Here is an 18410-nt window from a genome sequence, read left to right on the forward strand (position 1 = left end):
CCCTCATCAACCAAAGGATCAGGATAATTACAACGGTGAAAAACACATCAAGAAGCTTAAGTATAACCCACGTGAAACCAAATTAATGTGTGTATGCACATAGACATGAATGGCAGTCAAAGGATCTTTGTGGGAGAGTTCCAGCTCCCCAGCAGATGTGGTTACACCAGTGTGAGAGTGCCCAAACCTTACGGTGCTCCCTCCGGAGGGTCTGGCTGCGGTGGAATCGATCCACCGCAGCGAGTCACACGGCAGGGCCCACCCAGGGTTCAGAGAGAGAACCTGACCAGCTACACCCCGCCCGCCATGTAAACCCCGCAGGGAAGAGGCTGCTGCCGCCCATCCAACAAGCAACGAAAGCTGCTCCGGCCCTGTGAGCCCCGCGGCCGCCCACCCACACGCCGACCCGCCGCTGCGGCCCGAGAGACCCTCGGGCGGGGGACGGCACCCGCTGCCCCCCCTCCCCCGCGTTACACAGCCGGGGCAGCCGGCGGGAGGACGCGTGGAGCGGGGCGCGCCCCGAGCCTGCACGCTGAGGCGCTCCGGGCCCCAACTGCAGCCTGCCCCGGCGGGCAGCCCCTGCCCGGCCCCAAGCCGCCATCCGCGCTCACCGCCAAGGACCCGGCCCCGCGCTCTCTCACCCACCGCCCGGGCCCGCGCTCGCTCGCTCGTTCCCTCACCGCCCGGGCCCGCGCTCGCTCGCTCCTTCCCTCACCGCCCGGCCCCGCGCTCGCTCGCTCGTTCCCTCACCGCCCGGGCCCGCGCTCGCTCGCTCCTTCCCTCACCGCCCGGGCCCGCGCTCGCTCGCTCCTTCCCTCACCGCCCGGGCCCGCGCTCGCTCGCTCCTTCCCTCACCGCTCGGGCCCGCGCTCGCTCGCTCGTTCCCTCACCACCCGGCCCCGCGCTCGCTCGCTCCTTCCCTCACCGCTCGGGCCCGGGCCCGCGCTCGCTCGCTCGCTCATCCCCTCACCGCCCCAGCCCCGCGCTCGCTCGTTCCCTCACCGCCTGGGCCCGCGCTCGCTCGCTCCTTCCCTCACCGCTCGGGCTCGGGCCCGGCCCCGCGCTCGCTCTCTCGCTCATTCCCTCACCGCCCCAGCCCCGCGCTCGCTCGTTCCCTCACCGCCCCAGCCCCGCGCTCGCTCGTTCCCTCACCGCCCGGGCCTGGCCTGGCGCTGCCGCAGCCGCAGCCCCGTAGCGTTTACCGGCCCCGCCCCGCGCGGGCCCCGCCGCCGCCGCCCATTGGCTGCCGCCCGGCCGAGGGGGCGTGGCGCGGCGCGCACAGCACGCCGGGACGGCCCCGCAGAGCGCGGTGGGGCCCGCGCCGCCCCGCGCCGGCCCGCGCCGCCCGGGTGAGGGAGCGGCACGGCGGGACCGCGGCTCGTTCAGTGCTCGCTGCCTCTCGCGCTCCGTCCTCGGCCGCGTGTCCCGCTCCCCGCGAGCGCCGGGGCCGTGGGTGCTGGGTGCCCCGCAGCCGCCGCGGGGCCGGGGCAGGGACTGTCCGGGCCGGGAGCGGCGGCTGGTCCGTGCGGCCCCGGCAGCAGCTGCGGGCGTTTGCCGGCGTCTGAGCCCCAGGTGGCCCCTCGCTGCAGGAGCTGCTGCTGCCGACTGGGCCGTGTCCCCGCACAACACGTCCCGTGTCCCACCGGGCCGCTGCCCTGTGCATGTGCTGCACCACAGACACAGCCTGAGCCCTCGTCCCCTCGTGGGGAAGGGTAACGGGCGCGAGCTGGGACACAAAAAGTGCCACTGAAACATCAGGAGCAAGTGCTTTGGTGCTGAGGGGAGGGAGCCCTGGCCCAGGCCCATCTCGAGAAGTTCCCAACCCCCCCTGGACATGTTCCTGTGCCCCCTGAGCCAGGGGAAGCTGCTGGAGCAGGGGCTGGGGCTGCAGCAGCTCTGCAGGGCCCTTCCCACCCCACCATGCTGTGACTCCACGCTCCCTAGTGCGCTGCCAGCATCACCACAGGCCTGCCCAGGGCTCCTGCTCCCGTTGCTCAAACTGCTCCTGTGCCCAGGCACAAATGCTCCCTGAGGGCTGGCCCCATGCCGTGCCCACCATGGCAGCAGAGGCAGCAGTCGACAAGCTGGGGCAGCAGCAAGAGGCCCATGTGCAAAGCATCTCCCTCGGTTCACGTGTGTGGCTGCAGGAGTCGTGCTCAGGGAGGCAGGGGGTGGCTCTACTGAATGAAGGCAGGAGAGTGCTGAGGGAGGCAGGGAATGGCTGAGGGAGGCAGGGGATGGCTGTGCTGAGGGAGGAGGGGATGGCTGAGGGAAGCAGGGGATGGCTGTGCTGAGGGAGGCAGGGGATGGCTGTGCTGAGGAGGGCAGGGGATGGCTGTGCTGAGGAGGGCAGGGGACGGCTGTGCTGAGGAAGGCAGGGGATGGCTGTGCTGAAGGAGGCAGGGGATGGCTGTGCTGAGGAGGGCAGGGGACGGCTGTGCTGAGGAAGGCAGGGGATGGCTGTGCTGAAGGAGGCAGGGGACTGCTGAGGGAGGCAGGAGACGGCTGTGCTGAGGAGGGCAGAGGATGGCTGTGCTGAGGGAGGCAGGGGATGGCTGTGCTGAGGGAGGCAGGGGACTGCTGAGGGAGGCAGGGGACGGCTGTGCTGAGGAGGGCAGGGGATAGCTGTGCTGAGGGAGGCAGGGGACTGCTGAGGGAGGCAGGGGACGGCTGTGCTGAGGAGGGCAGAGGATGGCTGAGGGAGGCAGGGGATGGCTGTGCTGAGGAAGGCAGGGGATGGCTGTGCTGAGGAGGGCAGGGGATGGCTGAGGGAGGCAGGGGATGGCTGTGGCAGTGCCAGAGGCTCAGCGAGGACAGGGCAGCTTTGCAAAGCAACAGCCGGTGGAGCTCGGGCTCAGTGAGAACAGGCAGCAAATGCATTACACACAGACAGAGGATGTGTTGATCCCCAGGACTGAATCAGCCTGCAGCCACCCACAGAGCCACTCACGAGGCGCCCACAGAGCTGGGACTGCTCTGCAGAGCCTTCCCTTGGGCTGGTCACATGTTGTACAGCCAGGAACAGCATCTGCTGCCTGATATTCAGTCTCGGGCCTTTCCCAGGTAGAGGTGAATGCCACAGAGGGCCCATAGGTTTGGGGGTTTTTAGAGGCACTTTGATTTTTGCCTCTTTGTCTAGGACAGGGAAGGCCTCGGGACCAAGGCAGGTTCTGGCTGCAGACTGGACATGGCCTTGAGCCTTCATGTCTCCCAGTGGGGCAAACAACAGAGGCAGAAACAGCTGCTGCTTTATGCACAGCACCTGCATTTTCAGATCAGGGTACATTCTTAGCTAAGAAATCTCTTTTAAGGGTAATTTTCTTGCCACATGGATTAAATAGACGTGATTTTATGAGTAGCAATGAAACACCATCACAGCCTCTGTTGGGGTCAGCAGCCTGGTCACGGCGTGCAGCAGTGCTCTTGTGGGATGGCAGTGTCCAGGGTCCTGGGCAGCCCCACATCCAGCCCAGGGGCACAGGGCAGCCCACTGCACGGGGTGTTGCTGCTCCTTTGCCACGGCTCTGTGTTCAGGCAGTTACTCATTAACTGAGTTTACAGCCCTGGCCAAACAGCGACGGCACAGCCCGTGCTGCCCTGCAGCGCTGCCAGGCTGCAGCACCCTGCACAGGGAGCCCTCCCTGCATCCCCACGGTCATCATCCTCATGGCAGAGCCCAGACCCAAAGCCCTCACCCCTGCCTCGGGTGGGCATGTGGAGCAGACCCCATTGCCTCTCCGGTTGCAGGTCTGACTGCAGCAGGGGACGGGTCGGGGGATGGCCCAGGCTGCAGTTGTAGGATCATCAGCTGGGTTTAGGAAGGGCAACAAACAGCAGCTCTTGTGGTCCAGGGTGGATTGAAGAGATGGCACACAGCTCCTGCCTCGCCTGGGCCAGGAGCCAAAGGTGACAGAGCTGGCACTGTGTGAGCAGTCCTGCCCCAGGCAACCGGGCCCCCTGGCACAGGGAGCCAGCCCGGGCAGGGGGAAGGGCTGGTGCACCCCAGGCATGGGCAGGGGAAGGATCTCAGTCTGCAGAGCGAGTGCTGAGGGCTTGGGCCCAGGAAACACAAGGCTGCTCTTGTTGAGGCTCTTCAAGGAAAACCTAATGGGTGCCGCCCAGCTGGGTCTGAGGTGCTTGGGCTGGTGGAAACGGGCTGGGTTGTGGGGCTGTGAGGCTGAGGGGCTGTGGGGTTGTAGGGCTGTGAGGCTGTGGGGCTGTGAGGCTGAGGGGCTGTGGGGTTGTAGGGTTGTGGGGCTGTGAGGCTGAGCGGTTGTGGGGCAATGAGGCTGTGAGGCTGAGGGGTTGTGAGGCTGTGGGGCTGTGGGGCTGAGGGGCTGTGGGGTTGTAGGGCTGTGAGGCTGTGGGGTTGTAGGGCTGTGGGGCTGATGGGCTGTAAGGCTGTGGGGTTGTAGGGCTGTGAGGCTGAGGGGTTGTGGGGCTGTGGGGCTGAGGGGTTGTGGGGCCGTGAGGCTCTGAGGCTGAGGGGTTGTGGGGCTGTGAGGCTGTGGGGCTGATGGGCTGTGGGGTTGTAGGGCTGTGGGGTTGTGGGGCCGTGAGGCTCTGAGGCTGAGGGGTTGTGAGGCTGTAGGGTTGTGGGGCTGTGAGGCTGAGGGGTTGTGGGGCAATGAGGCTGTGAGGCTGAGGGGTTGTGAGGCTGAGGGGCTGTGGGGCTGTGGGCAGGCTGGAGTTTGGCCATGCAGATCAGTCCCTCCTTGCCTGGGATCTCCTCCGCAGCCGGCAGGCCCCAAGTTCCCGGTCACAACGCAGGAGATGATGTGGGAAGCCGGCGCCAGCCGCTCCTTACCGTGTCAGTCCTGGAGCCGCGGGCAGGACACGGTGGGGAGAGCCTTGGTGTCTCTGCCAGGGAGAGCCTTGGTGTCTCTGCCAGGGAGCCGGCGGCCGTTCCTCAGGCGGACGAGGACTCTCCTCTTCAGCCCTGCTGCCAGCTGGGAGAGCTGCAGCCGCACGTCCTTCTGCCGGTAGGAGTACAGCAGGGGGTTCAGGAGGGAGTTGCTGAGTCCCAGCAGCCAGAGGTAGCTCTCGATGACTTTGTAGGGGAAGCACTCGGAGCAGACGGTCAGCACGATGCTGGCCAGGAAGAAGGGCAGCCAGGTGAGGGTGAAGCTGCCGATGAGCGTGGCGACGGTGCGCATGGCCTTCATATCGCTGGTGGTGCGGGCCGGGGGGCAGCCCCCCGCCAGCCCCGCCTGCTGCACCTCCTGGATGTGCTGCGCGTGCACCGAGGCGACCTTCAGCATGTCGCAGTAGAGGTAAATGAAGAGGAAGAGTGCTGGGAAGAAGCCGACACAGAAGACGGTGAGCATGTAGGTGGGGTGGAAGACCCCGAAGAAGGAGCACTTCTTGTAGCTGGATATCTTCTGGAAGGCCGGGGCGAGGACGGGGAGGAAGCCGATGATGGCGGCCACCAGCCAGACCCCCAGCAGGCGCAGGCCCACCCGCAGGCCCGTCACCAGCTGCAAGTAGTGGAACGGCTTCCTGATGGCCAGGTGCCTGTCGCATGCGATCAGAAGCAGGGAGAGGATGGAGGCAGCTGATGAGGAGATGACAAAAGCCATCCTTAGGACGCAGAAGATCTGGGTAGGGTAAGAAGACTGGGAAAACTCATCGATGGCGACCCCCGTGGCGGTGAAGCCGACCATGGCGTCCGCAACGGCGAGGTTAAGGACGAAATACAGCCCCTTGGAGCCACTCTTCTGGATGAGGCGAAGCAGAGCGACGGCCATCAGCGTGTTGGCAGCGATGATGAGCGAGGCCAGCACGGCCAGGATGGTTCCCAGGGCTGAGCTGGCCATGGCCGTCCCCTCCGGGGCGCAGCCTGAGGACACAGCGTCCCCAGCACAGTTCTAGGGCATCCTCCCCAGGGGCTGTTCGGCAGCTCCAGCCCAGGAGCTCCCAGCTGGGGAGCGGAACTCTGCCCAGCAGCTGCCTGCCAGAAGGGCTGTGTGCTCCAGCACCCGCCGTGCCCACAGGTCCCTCCCCTCCGGCCACGTTTCCAGACAACCCTGGAGCAGGGGGTGAGCAGGGAGCGCCCAGGCAGGAAGCTGCCACCGTGGCAGCCGGGGCGGTGGATGAGCCCAGGGAGGCTGGCAGAGCCAGCACCTGCTTCGACGCGGGGCTGGGGACAGGGAACAAGCAAAGAGCACCCCAAGGCCCAGCCCCACGGTGCTGGGACTCCTGCATGGCCTCGGCCAGGCCCGGGCACCCCCTACCCGCAGGGACCGAGGGAATGGGGCAGCTCCCCTGGGAGCAGCAGTTTGGTTAGAACTGGGAACAGCACTGAGGAGAGACGTCTGCTGACAGGCAGAGATCTGCCAGCCTGGTGCTCAGGTGCCCTGGGCAGGCACAGGCGGGAGGCTCAGGCCAGGAGATGCCATGACCACAGAGCAGTGCCATGACCACTTGCCATGAGCAAAGCCGAAGTCATTAACGGCCATTGCAGGAGCCAGCGGCCTCTGCCCACTCAAGGATCCAAAAGTAACTGGCTACTGCCCAAAGCAAGCCCCTCCAAAGAGATGATATGTATGTTAGTGGATGTCTACAGGCCCTATTTTGCCTTGGCTCTGCTTCATTGCCACCTGTACAATTTCTGCTGTATTCCCACTTTTATATTTACTACATTTCTGCTTGAACATATTTCTACTTTCCTTTGACTGATTTCCAGGGTGCCTGAGTGCCCCCTCCACACCAGAGTGAAACCACCCAGAACTTTCTGTGGCTGCACAGCAAAAATCCCAGCCAGAGTCTGTCTTTCACAGAATCACAGCATGGTGGGGGCTGGAAGGGACCTTCAGAGCTGCCAAAGGAGCTCCCACCTAGATCAGGTCACCCAGGAACGTGGCCAGGTGGGTCTTGAAGCCCTGCAGAGCAGGAGCCTCCACACCCTCCCTGGGCAGCCTGGGCCAGGGCTCCCTCACTCAAACAGTTTTCCCTTGTGTCTCAATGGAACTGTTTGTGTTCCAGCTTCATCCCATCACCCCTTGTCCTGGCACTGGAGACAACAGAAAGAAAGTGCTGCCCCAAGCTCCTGACAACCACCAGTGAGAGATTTGGAGCTATGAATGAGCTCCCCCCTCAGTCTCCTCCAGCCTGAACAGCCCCAGGGCCCGCAGCCTGTCCTCACAAGGAAGATGCTCCAGTCCCCTGAGCATCTGGGTGGCCCTGCACTGGCCTCTCTGCAGCAGTTCCCTGTCCCTCTGCAGCTGGGGAGCCCACAACTGGGCACAGGACTCCAGCTGAGGCCTCAGCACATGTGGCAGAGCAGAAGCTCCCTGGCCCTGCTGCCCACACTCTGCTGGATGCCCCCAGGCTGCCATTGGCTTCTTGCCCACGAGGCCACGTTGCTGCTCATGGGCAGTTTATTACCAGCCAGCACTCCCAGGTCTGTCTCCTGGAGCTGCTCTCCAGCAGGTCACCCCCAGCCTGGCCTGGTGCAGGGGGTTGTTCCTTCCCAGCTGCAGGACTCTGCCCTTGTCCTTGTTGAACCTCATCAGGTTCCTCTCTGCCCAACTCGCAGCCTGTCCATCTCTCACTGCCTGGCAGCACAGCCTCTGGGGAATCAGCCAGTGCTCCCAGTTTGGTGCCAGCAGGGAACTCACTGAGGGTCCCTCTGTCCCCTCATCCAGGTGCTTGATGAAGATATTGAACCAGACTGGCCCCAGAACCCATCCCTGTGGAACTCCACTGGCTACAGGACTCCAACCTGACTCTGCCATGGATGGGATCCATGTTTTTGATGGGATCTGTGTTGACCCCACGTGCCTCAGACCCTGCCACTCCTGCCCACGCTGTCTCCACAGTGCTTGCAAAGCCATTTTTCAGCCACTGAGAAAGTCTCAGGGCAGGACTGTGGGGCAGCACCAGGATCTGGATCAGGACACAGTGGGGCACACATGCTGCTGGGCTGCTCTCTCAGGCACTGCCCAGGCAAGGTCAGGGAGACGTGAGCTTGAGCACCTGAGCCACACAGATACTGAGGGAGTGGTGGCAGCAAGGACACTGGGAGGCCACGAAGCTCCTGGTGACACGCCAGGCCTCCAGCAGCACTGGCCCCTCACTACACCACCATCTGGGATTTGTGTCTTCAAAACACCTCCCCATGCACTCATCTCTCACCTGAGAAACATGCTGTGACTCAGCTTTTCCTCCCTGCCAGCTGCTAGGCGAGGAGCTTTGGGGATGAAGGGCTTTGCCATCACCTCCAGGAAAGGCTGTGAGGCTGCTCCCAGGCGGCAGCGCTGCTGTCACCTCCCTGCAGCACTATTGACAGAGAGGGGAGGGACATGTGGTGACATCCATGGCAGCCAGAGAAGGGCCATCCCCAGAGGCGGGGGCCAGGCAAGCAGAAGGAACATCTCCAAAGCCACCCGGGGGAGCTTTGCAGGGCATTAAGAGGGGAAACGGCCTCTTGCCAGCACCTCACGTGCTTTCAGCAGCCTGAAGAACAGGATGGTGACTGCACACACCAGAGCATCAGCTCAAAAATTAACAGCAGCAGCAACATCCCACAGAGCTGCACAGAAGAAACAGCCCAGAACCAACGATACAGCAAGGCTGATGGAAACCAAAGGGCTGTGGTGAGAACACACCTCAGGCAGCACGGCCCTCACCCACCTCCTGCTTTTTTACTGGGTCATATTTAGAAACCCTGCTCAAGAGAAAAAAAGCCAGGTGAGGTGTAGGAACCTTCTCTGCTTCTCATCCACTGTTGTCCATTTCTGGCAGCTTCCACATACAGTTTAACCCTCTCAGTGACCCTCTCAGCCTCCTGAGCTGGGGCCTGGCAGCAACACCTCTGTACAAGTCCAAGAGCTTGGAGTCACTTCCCTTAGGGCTTGCAGCTGGCAGGAGGCAGCTACAGCAACCACAGCAACCAGCTCTCGTTTGTCTGGGCTGCAAGTGGCTGAAGGTCCCTTGTGCAGTTAGGACAGAGAGAAACATCAGCTCACAGACCCCCAGAGTCCAAGAGCTGCTGTGTCACAAGGGATCTTCACCCCCAGTAAAGCCACCTCGTAGGGAGGGAGTAGGAACATCAGAGCTGTTTCCTTTCGAGCCACACATGTGTAAAACAACAAACAGAAGGGCATGACCAGGATCTTGCTCAATGTTCTGCTTCGTGACAGCAGTGTTGGAACTACCATTTGGAAGCTGTGGGACACCCAAGTTCAGCTCTATGATGGAAGCAGATCACAGAATCATTTGGGTTTGAAAAGCCCTTGAAGCTGCTGCAGTCCCAGCCCTCCCCTCACCCTGCCCAGCACTGCACTGACCCACGGCCTCAGCACCTCAGCTCCACGGCTTTGGGATCCCTCCAGGGCTGGGCACTCCCCCAGCTCCCTGGGCAGCCTGGCACAGGGGCTGACACCCCTCTCAGGGAAACAGCTCTGCCTCAGCTCCAGCCTCAGCCTCCCCTGGGGCAACTTGAGGCTGTTTCCTCTTGTTCTGTCACTTGTTACTGGGGAGCAGAGCTCGACCCCCAGCTCATCACAACCTCCTGTTAGGGAGCTGCAGAGAGTGCTCCTGTCTGCCCTCAGGCTCCTCCTGAGGAGATCACCAAACATAAGCTAGGCACTAAGGTTGAGAGACAGAGGCTTTGCAAAGCTGAACTGAGTGCAACACCATGACTTTCTGAAACTAACACTACAACTTTGTTTTAGAAATCTTTCTATTGTACTGAACCCGAAAGATGGCTTTATGTATGTGTTTATCCTTTCACCTACTGAAACACCAGCCTCTCCAAGGGCACAGACACCTTCTGCTCTGGAGCACACCTGCAGTAAAGCTGCACCAACACCAGCTCCAGCCATCTGGTCAATAAATAATTTAATGAGGTTACACTTCTGAAAGAAAACACAAGAAACCTGCCCTGGCCTGGCCTGAGCTGGGCACAGCCCCCACTGCCCCCAGGGCCTCTGCCACACACAGATCTTCACGGAAGATACTGCTCCAGGCCCAGCCATGCTGCCAGCACCTGCCTCAGGAGGGCTCTGCCCTGGGTGGGCTCTGCCTCAGGTGAGCTCTGCCTGGGGTGGGCTCTGCCTGGGGTGGGCTCTGCCTCAGGTGAGCTCTGCCCTGGGGGAGCTCTGCCCTGGGTGGGCTCTGCCTCAGGTGAGCTCTGCCCTGGGTGGGCTCTGCCCTGGGTGAGCTCTGCCCTGGGTGGGCTCTGCCTCAGGTGAGCTCTGCCCTGGGTGGGCTCTGCCCTGGGTGAGCTCTGCCCTGGGTGGGCTCTGCCTCAGGTGAGCTCTGCCCTGGGTGGGCTCTGCCCTGGGTGAGCTCTGCCCTGGGTGGGCTCTGCCTCGGGTGAGCTCTGCCCTGGGTGGGCTCCTCCACAGCACCCACCGGCCACTCCTCACGCTCCAGCTGGCTCCAGGGCCCAGGTGTCAGGGGCAGTGCCCAGCCCCACAGGGACCAAAACACCAAAACAGGGGGGTGGTGAGATGAAGAGGAAGGAAGGGGCTGCAGCAGAGCTGCGCTGCAGGGCCCGGGGGTGACGCTGGGGACCGGGGGCAGCCGTCAGAACGGGAGACGCTTCAGCTGCTCGTACGTGATAAAAAACTGAAGGGGAGAGTCAAGGAAGTGGCGGCTGACGGGAAGCTGGTGGGGTCCTGGCCTGGCAGGGAGCAGCGTGGGGACACCCCTCTGCCAGGCAGCACAAACTGAGCTGTGCAGGAGGGAGAGGGAGCCGCTGAGAGAGACGAGACTGACCCAGAAGCAAACTGGCCCAGGCCTGCTGGGAGCACTGAGGGGTGGCTGTAAGCCCAGACTGGGGCTTCCTTCCTGTACAGCAAGCACAGAGCTGCAGGGAGCACGAGGATCCGGTGCAGCACCCACCTCAGAGTGGCAGAACCTCCCCCCTGGGCTTCCCTCACCAAACAGAGGCCAATCCACGAACCACAGCAACTCCAGGAGCAAAGGACAAAGGGAATCTCAAGCCAAGCACCTGAGAGCTCCCCAGGACAGCCTGGCACTGGCAGCACTCACAACCACAGGCATTCCTTGGCACTCAAATCAGGAGCAGCCACATCACAGCTTAGACCTGCCCAGGCAGGAGAGGGGCTGTGCTTTGGGCTGCTGCAGGGAAGACAAAGAGGTGCCCCATCGAGGTGTCTGCTCTGCACTTCCCTTTCCAGCCCAGCCTGTCTGCCCAGGGCCACGACCTCCCAGCAGCACATGGAAGGATACAATGATGTTCCAGGGACCAAGACGAAGCCAGTTGGGCCAGAAACCTTTATAGAGTGCAAAGAAGCCTTCACTCTTCCAGGTCTGGGAGGAGAGAAGAGGGATCAGTTAGGAGACAGGCCAGGTCCGTGCTCTGCCCATCTCCCCAGCGCCACGAGTGATGCAATGGGCCCTTCAGAGCTGCTGCTGAGCACAGGCCAGCAGAGACACAGCCACACACGAGTCACACACGGGGTACGAACCCCACCAGCCCTGACAGGGCTTAGGGAAGATGCTCAAGCTGGTGGCAACCTCTGGAAAGTGACTCCAGGCCCTGTCCCAGTTGAAATGCCGACAAGCACAGGGTGGCTGTGGGACCTCAGCGCTCCCATCGGTGGTGTGTGTGGTGCTGGGACCCATCTGGGCTCCTGGAGGGAGCGATCTGCCCTCCAGCCCCCACTCCTCACCTTCACCAGCCCATCCAGGGTGCCCTTGTAGAGCTCGGTGCTGCCCACGATCGCCCGCTGGTTCATCATCCGCGTGCGCACCACGTCCACGGGGTTGGAGGCCAGCGCCCCAGCCAGCCCACACGTGAAGCTGGAGCTACAGACACAGCAAAACAGGAGAGCAACAGCTCTGAGCACGGCCTCAGGCAGCCCTTGACATCAGCACCTGAGAATCTCCTCTGCTGGACTGAATGAATGGCAGGCTGTAGGACCTGCTCCCAGCCCAAAACCAGGGGCAGGGGCCAGAGCACCTCAGCACCCCGGAGGCAGGGGAAGGGAAATGCTCAGTGCTGTCTGACCGAGGTCTCCTTGGGAACATCCTGCAGCCAGGCTCTGAGGGTGCTGTCAAAGCGACACAGACCTGAGGGCAGCCTCCTGGAAGCACACATCCTCCTCACCAGAGCACACACCTCTTTGGGGTGGGGAAGGAGGGAGGCAGACCAAAGGCAGCAGAGCAGCAGGGAGCCTGCAGCTGCTAGCCGCCTCCCTCCATGTATGGTCTAGTGCTCGTCACCTTCAGCCCACAGCAGGCAAAGCCAACAGGAGCACTGCAGCACCTCCAGCTAAAGTGTCTGCCAGAAGAACAGGAAAATGTAGGTGAAAAAGGACTTGGAGAGGTCTCTACCCCACCCCCTGCTCGGAGCAGGCCGACTGCAGACCTCAGTCAGGTTGCTGAGGGCCTTGACAGCTTTGCAAGTCTCTGTTCATCTCACAGACTCTGTTCATCTCACAAGGGCTGCAAAGCTGACAGTGCCTGCACAGACCATGGGCTGGAGCAGCTCCTTCATCTGACAGGTCACCACACGCCTGCAAGTCCTGCCTGGCACAGACAGAGCAGAGCACAGACACGAGGCAGCAGCATCTCTGCTCATCGGCCAGCTGGGATCAGGCTGCCGCTGAAGGATTCCTGCCAGGCTCCTGCTCCAGGGAGCTCTCCCTGGGGATACTCATTGGTCATCCTGAGCTGCTCCAGAGGGCAGAGCAGGGCCCTCACAGCCACCTTCCCCTTCTGTGCAGCTCCAGAGCGAACCCCAAATCCCACCTCAGGCCCTGCCGAGCCCGGAGAGCCCGGCAGCCACAGCAAATACTCACACAAAATGGGCAAAGATGGTGTCCCCCATCAGGCCTGACACTATTAAGTGCTTCTTGGTGATGTCGTAGACGGGCAGTTCCACCCCCACCACGATGGCAGCTCTTTGAGCCGTTGGGACAACCCCCTGCAGAGCACAGACCTCGGTCACAGGGGCAGAGTGCTGCCTGGGCACTGCAGCCAGCACCACAGCTCCCCTGGCTCCCTCCCACGGCCTCTTGCTCACAATCCTCCTGGCATCCACCTTGCCCCATCTTGCAGCCAATGGCTCACTGTCTCCCAAGTTACTCCAGCTGGATTCAACACAGGCTGCTTCTCTCCTCCCAGCCACCAGCATGTAGGGATTGGGCTACAATCCACTCATCCTCCTCCCCCATTGCACAGCATCAACCTCCACTGCCTCCAAGATGCACAGACTGAGCATGGTGAGCTCACAGAGCCCCAGCATGCATGCTGGGGGCTGGAAGTGCCCTGCAGAGCTGCTGCAGCCCCAGCCCCCGCTCCAGCAGCTTCCCCTGGCTCAGGGGGCACAGCAACGTGTCCAGGGGTGGTTGGGAACCTCCTGAGAAGGAGCCTCCACACCCTCCCTGGGCAGCCTGGGCCAGGGCTCCCTCACCTCAGCACCAAAGGAATTTCTCCTGGTGTTTAAGTGGCACTTTTTTGTGTCCCTTACTCCTTGTCCTGCCACTGGCCACCACAGAACAGACACTGGCTCCATCCTCCTGACATCCACCCTTTAGGGGCTTGTAAGTGCTGATAAGGTTCCCCCTTGGCTGAACAGCCCCAGGTCCCACAGCCTTTCCTCCTCACAGAGGTGTGAGTGCCTGTGACCCCTGGGGTGAAGCAGGTAACCAAATCCAGCGTGTCCTTCAGTAAAGGCAGAAGGTTGGAGGATGTTTCCTCTCTCCACTGCCGTGCCATAGCCCAGACCCAGCCCCCTCAGACTCTGGCTGGTATCCGGGAGCACAAGCTCGTTTCAAGAGCTGCGCCAGGAGCTGAGGAAGCTGTTCGTTCTGCCACTGGTGGGAGGGTTCCAGCTCACCCTCCAGAGCCCCCGGGTCCCCTCCTGCTGGTAGATGTCGATGAAGCTGCCAATCATGCCACCCTGGAATAAACTGCCTTGGGCTTGCATTCGAATCTGAAAGAAAAGGGAGAGTCAGTGGGGACCTCAGAGGGCAGAGACACCCACTCAGGGACCTCCTGGCAGGAAGGACAACAGGGCACCTCCACACAGGCACCCCCGTGCCCTCCCCAGCACGCAGCAGGCGCTGGCAGCGAGAAGTGGGCACAAGCCGGGCTGGGAACCCTCTGCAAAAGCCAGAGCAGTGAGGGGTGAGGCCCTCCCACTCTGAAAGAGCGCTGAGAAGGTCGATCTACGTGAGGAAAGGCGTGGGAAGGCTCCCTAGGCTTCCTCTGCTCACAGCAGCACTGCCAGGAGCCCAGCAGCAGGGCACAGAGGGGACCTGCTGGCTGGGACGCTGTGGCCATGCCAGCACGGCACAGCAGCCCTGGGCAAGGCAGGGAGAGGCTCTCATCAGTAGCTGCCCACTCTCCCTGCCCAGCTGAGGTGCCATAGCCTCAGCCCTGGCATCACAGCTGGCACGATCCTTAAAAGCTCTGTTTGTAAAAGCCTGTTTGTTGCTCTGGGCTCTGGTCCCCATTCAGAAAAACCCCAAAGGAGCAGAAGTGATGGCAGCAGCAGCTCAGCCCAGCTGCACCTCTTACCTTCAGCACATCTGTGGGGTTGGCAATGGCCGAGGAGATCACGCCCGACACCACCCCACAGATCACGTTGATGAGCAACGTCTCGTCTGCAATCAAGAGGAGAAAGTCAGGCCCTAGAGGTCTAAAGGAGAAGTGCACAGATTGGACTGGATGAGCATTGAGCTCCACTCACCAGCCCTGTGGTGCAGCTGGAGGGGCAGAGGCTCAGGGCCACCCCCAAATTATGCAGCCCTGTCCCCACCCCACCAGAGGCAGAAAGCAGCAGCTGAATCACTCAGCAACACACTCCCCCAGAGAAAAGGCTTCTTGTAACAGGCCTGACCGAGTAGGCAAGGAGAAGGCAGTGACCCATGAAAACGAGCAGCAACGAGCTGAGATCTCAGTGGCCAGTGATCCATTTCCCATGATGGAGACGAGGCCAAGACAGAGGGAGTCGGAGAAGGACAACCCAATGCTCCTCGGATCTGGAGCCCCAGGTAGCCACGTGGCCACCTCAGGAGACAGAGCAGAGGCAGCTCAGGCAGAGGGAGTTAGGTGGGATTAGTGCTGGGGGGAGGGCTCCCAGGCCCAGGGTTAGGGTGATGGTTACAGTGGGCAAAGGCACAGCCCTTGGCTGGTACTGACCACAGCAGCTCCCAGAGGAGACCAGGCCACTGGCTGCCCCAGGCCTGTAGGGAGACAAACATTCAGAACACGGTACCTGCAGCTGGAAACAGCAGCAGCAGCAAGAAGGGAGCTGGGCACAGAGCAGGGCAGGGACAGGGCTGGCTGCAGGACACAGCAGGGCAGGGACAAGGATGGCTGCAGGACACAGCAGGGCAGAGATAGGCCTGGCAGAGCAGGGCAGGGGCAGAGCAGGGCACAGGGACAGAGCAGGGCACAGGGACAAGGATGGCTGCAGGACACAGCAGGACAGGGACAGGCCTGGCAGAGCAGGGCAGGGACAGAGCAGGGCACAGGGACAAGGATGGCTGAGCAGGGCACAGCAGGGCAGGGACAGGCCTGGCAGAGCAGGGCACAGGGACAGAGCAGGGCACAGGGACAGAGCAGGGCAGGGACAGGGCTGGCTGCAACCATAGCAGGAAGAGGGCTGGCTGCAGGGAGAGCAGCCCTGGGCAGGAGCTGGAGCTGCTGCAGGCCCTGGTCCCCTTGCTCTCCTGTTGACATCCCTCTGCCTCACCCTCCTGGCTGGGGATGGTGTTAGCACATTCACTGGGATTTCAAGCCACTGTGCAGCTCCAGGTGCTCCTGCAGTGAGCCCAGACCAGACTCACTGCTGTCCCTGTGGGCAGGAGCTGTGAGGCCCTCAGTGCTGCCCACAGCCCATCCCTGCAGCTGGAGCCTGAGCCCAGAGGCACAACAGGCAGCACAACTCCTGTCCCACTGCACTGCACCAAGGCATGAGGAGCACCAGCAGGGAGACAGGAGAGACCCGTTCCTGAGGCTGCCACCCCACACAGTGCATCTGATCTACACATGGGACAGAGTCACAGAGTCTCAAGGGCTGGAAGGGACCTGGAAAGCTCACCCAGTGCAACTCCCCTGCCAGAGCAGCATCACCTAGATCAGGGCACACAGGAACTCCTCCAGCTGGGTTGGAATGTCTCCAGAGAAGGAGCCTCCACAGCCCATCTGGGCAGCCCCTGCCAGTGCTCCCTCACCTCAACAGGGAACAACTTTGTCCTTGTGTCTCTTTGGAAGCTCTTCAGTTCCAGCTTGTTGCCCCTTGTCCTGTCACTGGCCATCCCTGAGCACAGCCTGGCTCCAGCCTCCTCACACCCACCCTTGATGCATCTGGAACCATTCCTGAGCTCACCCCTCAGGCTCCTCTTCTCCAAGCTGCAGAGCCCCAGCTCCCTCAGCCTTTCAGCACAAGGCAGAGGCTCCACTCCATCACCTCTGTGGCCCTGTGCTGAACTCTCTCCAGCAGCTCCCTGTCCTTCTGCAGCTGAGACTGACCAGAGATGGGGGTGAGCTGAGGCAACCTCATCTGCTTTTTGTCTCTGTTGTTACCAAACACACATGATGGGTGGGAAAGGCGGCACCGGCAGGGCCAGGCACAGCGAGGCTCACACGGGTGCTGAACCCCATCACCATGCCAACATGAGCACAGCTCAGAGCCAGAGCAACCCCGTTGCTGTGGGAATCGGGAGCTGGGCCGGGCAGAGGAGGGAAGGAGCAAGGGCAGAGCGTGGGGAGCAGCGGCCTGGCACCGCCCCGGCACCGACCTTCCATCCGATCCACGAACAGCCGCTTCAGGCTCTGGTAAATGCCGATCTTTATGGTGCCGTAGGACGCCTGTCGCAGCAGCGCCGGGGCGATCCTGCGGGGGAACCGGCGGCAGGGCTCAGCCCGGCCCCCGCACCGCCCCCGGGACACCCCCCTCAGCCCCGCACCGCCCCCCGGGACATCCCCGCACCGACCCCCGGGACATCCCTCAGCCCCGCACCGCCCCCCGGGACACCCCCGCACCGACCCCCGGGACATCCCTCAGCCCCGCACCGCCCCCCGGGACACCCCCGCACCGCTCCCCGAGACACCCCCGCACCGACCCCCGGGACATCCCTCAGCCCCGCACCGCCCCCCAGGACATCCCCCCATCCCGCACCGCCCCCCGGGACATTCCTCCACCCCCATAGCGCCCGCTAGGACACCCCCACGCCCCGCACCGCCCCCCGGGACATCCCCCCGGGACTTCCCCCATCCCCGCACCGACCCCCGGGGCACCCCCCATCCCGCACCGCCCCCCGGACACCCAGGGCCGGCGGGAGCAGGGGGTGCGGGGTGCCAGGTGCCGTCCCGCCGCTGCTCACCCCGAGTACAGGGCCCGGCCGCCCTCCTCGCGGCAGATGCGGAACAGCGCGTGGAACATGCCGCGGTACCGCACCTCGCGGAAGCGCGCGTCGGCGCTCTGGCCCTGCACCTGCAGCCGCGTCTTGGTGAGATCCACCGGGAAGGTGCCTGCGGGGACAGCGGCGGTCAGCGCCCCGCCCGCACCGGCACCGCACCGGCACCGCCCCGGCACCGCCCCGCCCGCGCCGGGACCCGCGCCCGCCGCCTCACCGAACTCGGCCACGATGGAGGCGAGCCCGCCGTAGACGAAGGGTTTCCAGCTGAGCGCGGACATGGCATGGCGGGCGCGGCCGGGGCCGGGGCCGGGACCGACGGGGCCGGGGCCGACGGGACCCGCACGCGCCGCGCGCCGACCGGGAAACGGAAGCGCGCGGCGGGCGGGGCGGGGCGGGGCGGGGGCGCCCCCCAGCGGCCCCCGCGGGCCATGGCACGGGCACACGGCCCGCACAGCCCGCCCCGGCGCATCCCGCCCCGGCGCCGCCTCCGCCGCCCGCTCCCGGCTGCCGCCGGTGAAAGCCCCGCCGCTGCCGCACGGGCACCGCGCAGCGCAACGAGCCCGGCGGCGGGTGCCGCTCACAGCAATGTATCACAGCCCCGGCATGGCGCGGTGGGAAGGGCCCTGCGGAGCTGCTCCAGCCCCAGCCCCTGCTCCAGCAGCTGCCCCTGGCTCAGGGGCACAGGAACGTGTCCAGGGGGGGTTGGGAACCTCCTGAGAAGGAGCCTCCACACGCTCCCTGGGCAGCCTGGGCCAGGGCTCCCTCACCTCAGCACCAAAGGACTTGCTCCTGGCGTTTAAGTGGCACTTTTTGTGTCCCAGCTTGTCCCTTACTCCTGGTCCTGCCACTGGTCCCCACGGAACAAACACTGGCCCCATCCTCTCACCACCTGCCCTTTAGAGATTGATCAACACTGCTGAGGTCCCCTCTCCATCTCCTCCAGCCTGAACAGCCCCAGGGCCCACAGCCTTTCCTCACAAGGAAGATGCTCCAGTCCCCTGAGCATCTGGGTGGCCCTGCACTGGCCTCTCTGCAGCAGTTCCCTGTCCCTCTGCAGCTGGG

The 18410-nt window shown here is 63.3% G+C and overlaps 3 protein-coding genes across 14 annotated transcripts in view; all 3 read right to left on the bottom strand.

Annotated features, from left to right (window-relative positions):
- Positions 1 to 1241, bottom strand: part of ENOX2 (ecto-NOX disulfide-thiol exchanger 2) — a 42530-nt gene extending 41289 nt beyond the window's left edge. For 2 of the 3 annotated variants that reach the window (XM_062006493.1, XM_062006495.1), the window contains exon 1: positions 1153 to 1241. The gene's annotated coding sequence lies outside the window, so the exon portion shown is untranslated. Of the gene's footprint in view, positions 1 to 970; positions 1008 to 1152 lie in introns of those variants that run through there. The other variant, XM_062006494.1, reaches the window with a different exon arrangement.
- A 2554-nt stretch (positions 1242 to 3795) lies between these two features.
- GPR119 (G protein-coupled receptor 119) lies at positions 3796 to 5816 on the bottom strand. The gene has a single exon (XM_062006859.1). The coding sequence runs from the start codon at positions 5814 to 5816 to the stop codon at positions 4812 to 4814; it is 1005 nt and encodes a 334-aa protein (XP_061862843.1). The 3' UTR covers positions 3796 to 4811.
- Positions 5817 to 9826: 4010 nt separating this feature from the next.
- SLC25A14 (solute carrier family 25 member 14) lies at positions 9827 to 17691 on the bottom strand. Of its 10 annotated transcripts, none has more exons than XR_009819672.1 (11): positions 17563 to 17691; positions 17387 to 17460; positions 16728 to 16822; positions 15124 to 15167; positions 14822 to 14991; positions 14500 to 14585; positions 13817 to 13912; positions 12777 to 12901; positions 11646 to 11781; positions 11203 to 11283; positions 9827 to 10575 (listed from the first exon to the last, which is right to left on the bottom strand). XR_009819672.1 is itself a non-coding variant. In XM_062006793.1 (10 exons), the coding sequence occupies exons 1-10, from the start codon at positions 17624 to 17626 to the stop codon at positions 10534 to 10536; spliced, it is 843 nt and encodes a 280-aa protein (XP_061862777.1). In that variant the 5' UTR covers positions 17627 to 17691; the 3' UTR covers positions 9827 to 10533. The 10 variants fall into 10 exon arrangements, 2 of the variants coding, with proteins under 2 accessions (XP_061862777.1, XP_061862776.1); XR_009819666.1 differs by having other exon boundaries at positions 17313 to 17460; XM_062006793.1 differs by lacking the exon at positions 14822 to 14991.
- Positions 17692 to 18410: the final 719 nt, after the last annotated feature.

Source organism: Colius striatus, chromosome 13 (genome assembly GCF_028858725.1).
Source record: "Colius striatus isolate bColStr4 chromosome 13, bColStr4.1.hap1, whole genome shotgun sequence".
Lineage (NCBI taxonomy): Eukaryota > Metazoa > Chordata > Aves > Coliiformes > Coliidae > Colius > Colius striatus.